Source organism: Corvus kubaryi, unplaced genomic scaffold (assembly GCF_017639235.1).
Source record: "Corvus kubaryi isolate FWS band 111438036 unplaced genomic scaffold, C.kubaryi_AGA036_p1.0 37396, whole genome shotgun sequence".
Classification (NCBI taxonomy): domain Eukaryota; kingdom Metazoa; phylum Chordata; class Aves; order Passeriformes; family Corvidae; genus Corvus; species Corvus kubaryi.
In genome coordinates, this window is record NW_024581135.1 from 652,126 (window position 1) to 659,625 (window position 7,500).

Consider the following 7,500-nt stretch of genomic DNA (forward strand, 5'->3'; position numbering starts at 1 on the left):
GGGTGGTGGCAGTGCTGTGGAGTGGTGGCAGTGCTGTGGGGAGGTGGCAGTGCCGTGGAGTGGTGGCAGTGCTGTGGGGAGGTGGCAGTGCTGTGGGGAGGTGGCAGTGCCGTGGGGTGGTGGCAGTGCCACAGGGTTTTTCCCTTGTCCCCAGGCCCAGTGTCAGCGGGGGGGAAGTGAGAGTGGTGGGGCTGGAAAAGGCAGAAGTGAACTTCATGTGACTCCAGCCAACACCCTGGCTGGAGGTGACACCCTGTCACTGAGGCACATGTGACAGTCACAGCCTGGTTACACGAAACCCCAGGACAGGGGCCATAGGAGCCAAGCCAGGCAGAGATGTGTTACAGCTGCCAGGGCACCAAGGGCTGGGAAAACTCATGATAAAGGTGATCAGCTCCTGCCCCCAGAGGCTGCCCATTCCCAGGCACCCCCCTGAGGCATGATCACCTCTTTACATGGCCCAATTAGAAGGCTGATGAGATTTTTGGTCACTTTTTGGCACCCTCCTAATCTCCTGCCCAAGACATGGAAGATGCTGCTCTGGAGAAACACCTGGAACTGCACTGCCAGGGAAAAAACGTCTGTGGCCGGTGCTGCCAGGCTCCGTGTCCCATGTAAAATGTGTAAATCCTCATCTCATCTCCAGCCTGCAGCCCCCTCCTCAGCCCCCAGCCCAGCACCAGGGTCTGTGTCCAAAATCAGCCGTAAGTCCTTACTGGTGTCTTTCTCCTGTCAAGCACCAAGGAATTGTGCATTCCTAAGGCACTTCCCTTTGTAATGAAGTTCAGGTGCCATTTTTCTTCTGAAACGCGGGATACACCCATGTTTCTGCTAAAAACAATAAATGTTGATTATTTGGTGGGGCAAGAGGTTGGCAGGAGAGACACACAAGGCAAGGTGCAGCTGAGGCAGCAGAGCTGCAGCACCTCCTCCGAGCTGGCAGGTGATGCAGAGCCAACCCAAGAAGTGTTAAATAACAGGGCAGTGGTGCCGCGGCCGCGTCGCTGGGAGGGTGGAGGCTGTCGCCAGAGTATAACAGGTTTTAAATTGGAGGCCTCTACTTAAACCCCACAGGAAATGAGAGGGGTCACAGCAGCAAAGATTGCACCACTCTTACATTACTTTAAAAGACAATCTAATTTCTCCGTCACAAATTGCAGCCTTTTTTTGGAAGATGTCTTTGACAAAAGATGTCATAGTTCGGGGCCATGGCTGTGTGAGAGCCCCGAGCTGTGCTCGGCGTTGCGGGAGCGTGTGTGGAGCTGTGGCATTTCCCTGCAGGGCCAGGCCGGGGGGCTGAGTGGGGAAACACGAATTGCAATGGGGAGACCCCCACAAGGCCAGGGTGGGGGTTCCCACTCGGAACACAGAGCAAGGGCGTGCTGGGGTGCAGGGTGGGGGACCCTGAGCTCTCAGCACCCACCCACCCACCCACCCCCGTGGCACAGGCAGGGTGGGCGCCTGTGGGCAGTACCAAGGTCCTGCGCCAGGCCCTGCTCCGGTGCCCCAATCCTGCTGGCAGAAAATCCTGACCACGCTTAACAAACAGAATAAAGCACCTCCTTGGCTTGCCCGGAGCCCTCCTGGCTTGCCCACGCCGGGTGTTCCCCACAGTTTGTCACAGTGCTCTGGAAATACCAGATGGGTCATGGAAAGAGGAACGTCTGCAGCACGCAGAGCTCTGCCTCTCTCTGTGGGTGGAAGCAGAAACCCTACAAACACTTCTGTTTTCTCCCACAGCTGGAGGGAGGCTGGGGATGGGCTGGGGCTGGTGGGGCCTGGCCACGGAGCAGCAGCTCCGACCGAGGGTGGGACGGTCACGCTGGGGTTGCCGCAGGGTCAGGGCAGCCCCTCTCAACCCGTGACTTCTCCTCATCCCTGTCCAGCGACCCACACAACCCAGCCCAAAAACCACCCAAGCCAACTGTGAGCCAGCCTGGCCCAATTTAACCCAACTCCATCCAGTCCCAACCAACCCCCAACCCAATCCCATTGCCTCCCCACCACTCCTCACCTAACAGCCCATCATGCCATGGGCTGGATTTCACCTTAATTCTCTAAAAGCTGGAAAACCCTAAGAAATAGTGGAGGTGATGCAAATTAAATTTAATTCTCCTACACACATCTTAGAAGTTTTCCCTTTTCTGCCGCCTGTAACATTTACTGTCTTGCTCAAAATAGCCAATTCTAGAAGTTTTGGGGTTTTTTTTCTTTTTCTGAAGAAGGTGCACTCTTGAAATCATTGCTTGTATCAGGGCAGTGTTTTCTCGTGGGACACGACAGCTTCCAGCAGGGCACATTCCAGCCCTGTGAGGAGACAATTCCTGGTGTTGCCGCTCTCTCTTCCAGGTGTCAAAGGAGCCAGGGCAGTTTCTCAAGAGAGCTGAAGTTTTTACCTGTCTGCCCCAGCCAGCACAGAGGGGCCAACCTGAATGACAGCAAGGGCATGATCACCTCTGCTGGGCCAAAGTATTTGTACATCCTCTGTAGAACACAAAACCCCAGCGATGTTCTGTGGGCTGAAGCTTTTACATTTGAAATGATATTTCATATTTCCATTTTTTCAGTAACTTATTAATTTGTGAGCTTAACAGGAGCGTGCCCTGCGCCATGTGTCTCAATTGCATCGCATAAATGTTTAACACTACTGGAAAGCAATAATTTTCTAACCCAAAAAATAGCGTTACAGAAATTAAACAATTGCTAAGTGACCACAGTGCTTTTTCATGAATCCCATCTACTTTATTAACCCGAGATAAGCCAAGGGAGCCAATTACAGTGCACTAAACTGTGCCGTCAGCTGCCTGGGAAAGGCCATTATATTTTCAGCTTCTGTGTAGTTTCAATGAGAATTAGAGTTAAATGTGTATTTTGAATGCAATGGGTTATTACTATGAAGTTAATCATACCATTACTTTTTATTGTGGGGCTGTAGAAGTTTAAGGGGACCCTGAGAGGGCGCAGTGAGAGCAGCCCCTGCTGCTGCCCAGGCCAGTGGGGTCAGCACCGGGCTCACAGCACCCTCCAAAGTCTCCCCAAACTGTGTCACTTGTAGAATTTGCACTTGACTTTTGCAAACACTAAATGTTCTTGTCACCGAGAACTAATTAAGAAATCCGGGCCACTATTGCCGAGCTAATTCTGTTCGGGTTGACTGCATGTTCAAATCTGACTCTGGATGCTCATCTAATGTGTACTGTGACCAACTATTGCGGTTGGATTAAGGTAATTACCTAGCTCAACACTTTTCTGAAACATTTTACAGTAATGGAATCCGAAGCTTTTATGTGCTTCTCCATCTTCACTTCAGAGGATTGGGAGTGTGAAGCTGTGCTTGAGGATGGAAAAGCCAAAGCCCAGCTTATCACCAGCCTTCGGGGCGGCTCAGCTGGGCTCAGACTCCTGATTCCAACGGGGCACTGCAGCAAAAGGCTCTGGAAAGGAGGGGGCAGCCGGGGGGGTCGGGCTCTGCTGGCAGGGAACACGGACAGGAGGAGAGGGAACGGCCTCAGGCTGGGCCAGGGGAGGGGCAGGGTGGACAGCAGCAGGAATTTCCCCATGGAAAGGGTGCTCAGGCCTTGGAAGTGCCCAGGGAGGTTTGGAGTGCCCATCTCTGGAGGTGTCCAAGGAATTCCTGGATGTGGCACTCAGGGCTCTGGGCTGGGGACAAGGTGGGCATCGGGCACAGCTGGGACTCCATGGGCTGGGAGGGCTTTTCCAACCTAAACAATTTTGTGGATTTCACAGACCGTGGGAAGAGCCTCAGCATTGGCAAGAGAGAGGCAACCTGCTCTGGATCTGGGAAACCAGTGACCCTGGGACTCATCATGATTTTTCAGGAAAAGTGAAAAATGGGGAATGTCTTGTGGGAATAGCCAGAGAAAGGCAAGTCATCAGAAGCAAGAACCCAAATTTAAATAGAGGCAGTAACAGAGGAACACAACAGATCTCTCCCGGGAAGAGAAGACCTTTGGTCTGTTGCAGAGAGATGGAAGGACAGCCACAGCCCTCTCCATGCTCCACAGCCAACACACTCCATCAGCTGAGCCTGGGCTGCACCCCCTTGCCCTCGCCCTCCCTGTCCAGCCACTAACAAGGGCCATTTATGATGGTTCTCTCCGGGATGGGGCTGCTCTGCCTCGGGAAATTGGATTGCGCTTATTCCTCATTCGCCACAAATTGGGCAATAACTTTCAGGCACTACCCCCGAGCTGGACTCGAGGCAGCCACCTAGAACAGAAAGGGCCTCTCAAGGCCATTGCTAGTGTCCTGAAAGATCCCATCTCTAACTGGCCTGGGTACGGGAGGCACAGGGGTGCCAATATTTGTTAGGTGCTACTGATGCCTTTTCTTGGTCTTAAAATCAAGAGTCAGACATGGTTAGAAGGGAAAAAGGGATTTTATCTTGGGATTTATTTAAGGATCCTTAGATGCGCCACATCCAGGTTGAATGCACCTCAATGCACACCCCAAAAGATTGGGCATAACATTATAGGTGTTACTAATTAGCAGATCTATCAAAGATTCCCCAACGAGAGGCTCGAGTGAGTCCCCCTCCCCAAGGAGCCTTCCCCTGGATGGTTCTATTTCAGTTTACAGAACGTGTTCTGGAGAGGACCTTGGGCTCTGGGGCACACTGATCCCTGGCTACAAAGCTTCTAAAATGTTGAGTCTCTCAGCTTGACAAACAAGGCCAAGAATGTAGGCAAAAAGCACTGAGAATACAGAAGGTGTAAAACCGTGTAACAGGGGTATAAAAGAAAAGCCAAAAATCTTCATGGCATCACTCCCACCACTCCCCCGAGTGATTGCAGCCAAGCTGAGCCCCAGCAGTGCAGCACAAAGCCAGGAACCTCAGGCAGCACGGTGCTGATGTGTGCTGGATTCTGCCCCCACAGAGCAGAACTTCCACTCAGATTGCTCATGTTCGTCACCTCCAGGCCCCCGGGAAGGATCTCGTGGTGGGGGTGTTGGGGTGCCTGTGCAGGGACAGGAGCTGAACTGGGTGATCCTTGTGGGTCTGTTCCAGCTCCGGATATTCCCTGATCCTGTGATCCACCCCCTTCTCTGGGGTCTCTGGTCCTGACTGGCACAGACAGGATGGGCAGAGGCTCCAGGGCAGGAGGCAGCAGTGCTCATGTGAACATCACCAGGAGCATTTTTCAGCCCACATCAGATGTCCCCATCAAACCTAATTTTAAAAGGATTTATTAAAAAATACAGACCAACACAGATTCCAAGAGAAACCCAGCCACCTGCAGGGGAATGGGAGCCCTCAGCCACTCCAGGATGAAAGGATGACCAATAATGAGTGAAACCAGGTGGACTGGGCCCTGTTCCTTGGTCTTCATGCAGCCATGACCAAGAGAAGGGATATCAATGCCAGGCTGGATGGGGCTTGGAACAAGCTGGGATAGAGGAAGGTGTCCCTGCCCATGGCAGGGGAGTGAACAGGATGAGACTTAAGGTCCCTTTCAACCCAAACCAGTCTGAGGTTTTCTATGATCTTGTAAATTCATCAATTATTATTCAATTTCCTTTTCTTCTCTCTGACATTCTGTGATCAGAGAGAGGGTACAACTACAATTTAGCCCTTTGGTAGAATTTACTTCAGTGATTAAAATAACTGCATGGAATTAGTGCAATTCTAACGTTGTTTTTTATCTTGAGTGGCAGAAAATCATTGCTCCTGGGATAATTCTTAACCTAACAGAGTGACCCCTATGAAATACATCCAAAAGTTTTATGATTTTCCCCCTTCATGCTAATTTAATGTAGCCCAATTGTTTAATCTTAAACCGAACACATTCCAAATAAAGTAATGCAGCTCACAACAAGACACTGCAGGAAATAATTAGGTTGCAAGTTGTGGAGGCTTTAATACGGTTGAAATTATATAACTATCTTTGCATTCCCTGTATGGTCCTATTAAATGCAGTCGGCATTGATGTCGGGAGCTGTCAGGAAGCAAAATGAAAAATAGTTTTAATAGCTGCTCTTTGACCTGTTTTATATTTTATGTCAATTATAACAGCACACAACCATGCATAATTATGAAGCATAGATGCATTAAAATGTACACATAATTTGTGTTCTTATGGCAACCATTGCATTAGGATCTGGAAAACAAACGGATGACTTCCCATTGTGAAGTCGTTCGGATATGGACTCGCTGGAGTTCTGTCTGTCTGCTCGCTCTGAGGGATTGAAACCAAACATTCCGAGGGACAAACAGCACCAGCAGGTCAGTGTCCATCTGCCTCCTCGCCCGAGGCCCTGACCACGGGCCCAGCACTCACCTGGAGCAGTGAATTAAAGGAAACAAGAAGGATTTTTTCCTAAATTCATTTTGAACATCCCAGAACTCTCCGTCCAAGTCCATTCACCACGAGGGTTGATTACAAACTGCAGTCCCAGGCCTGTTTCCCTTGGTCGCCTCTTTCCTATGTGAAATATTTTTAAACTTCCTGAGCTGAGACACAGAGCAGGGGAGCCAGTTTAAAAAGTTATCTAAGCAAAACAAATGTTTCAGCAATTCCTTTGGGCTGCTGGGATGAAGTTTGGTACAGGGTTGGTGTCAATGTTGTGCCCATCCCCTGCCAAGAGCTCTCCACCTTTGGGCTTAATGGAGGGCCAGTAAGTGGTTTGATTTTTTAGGTGTTTTATTTTTAGTTTTTAAATTGCTTTGTTACATTTGGGTATAAATCAGAGAAAATCTAAGGAAAATCACTAAATCAGTTCCTTTTTCTTCTATTAAAAGAAAAGAAAACCAAACCAAACCTCCAGTCCCTGAGCTGCCCTTCTGGCAAAAGCTCGCTCAGCTCTGGGAAATGATGGCATCAGTTCCTTGTGGAACGAGGTGGAGCGAGAGGGGTTTTAAGGTTCCTTCCAACCCAAACTATTCTGGGATTCTATGAAATACTTTTAAAGATGATTCTGAAGATTTGCACAGAACTGATTGTCCTGCCTGAAGCAGGAAACCTGCACAAGACCCATTTCCTTGTCCCGGCTCTGAGGTGAGCGACGTGCACGGGTCTCCACCTTGATTTTAAACAGCACCTGCTCTCCTGGCTTCGCCCAGACCCACAGGGGAGCGTGGGCAAGGCTGGGGGCAGCTGTGCAGTGGATGAGCACCTGAGGAAGCCTGACCAGAGGAAAGGGTGTTCCCCCCTCATTTCTGGTGACAGGCGAGAGGAACGGCAGCAGGACGAGACACCTGGGCACAAACCCGACATTAATGAGGTTTCTGTCTGGTTTTGGATGAGCAGCGCTGCCCAGCACTCTGCTCGCTCAGCGGCAAGAGTGAGCCCCGGCAGTAAAACCCCCCAGGCACGGGGAGAGCAAGGGATGCGCTGGCTCTCCTCGTCTCAAGCCAGCCCTGCGCACCGAGGCTGGCAGCGCTGAGGCCGCCACCGCGGCGGCTGCTGGCACGGGCTGCACGGCAGTGTGGGTTTGTCTGGTGAAGGAAGGACTTCCCCGGGTTATTCACAACAACTTCCC

The 7,500-nt window shown here is 50.8% G+C and overlaps 1 protein-coding gene across 1 annotated transcript in view; it reads right to left on the reverse strand.

Moving 5' to 3' along the window:
* Nucleotides 1-5,854: 5,854 nt before the first annotated feature.
* GPD2 (glycerol-3-phosphate dehydrogenase 2) overlaps nucleotides 5,855-7,500 on the reverse strand; it is a 59,167-nt gene continuing 57,521 nt past the window's right edge. The window contains exon 17 of the mRNA XM_042040854.1: nucleotides 5,855-5,957. Within this exon, the coding sequence (XP_041896788.1) occupies nucleotides 5,901-5,957 (57 nt within the window). The 3' untranslated portion in view covers nucleotides 5,855-5,900. The remainder of the gene's footprint in view (nucleotides 5,958-7,500) is intronic.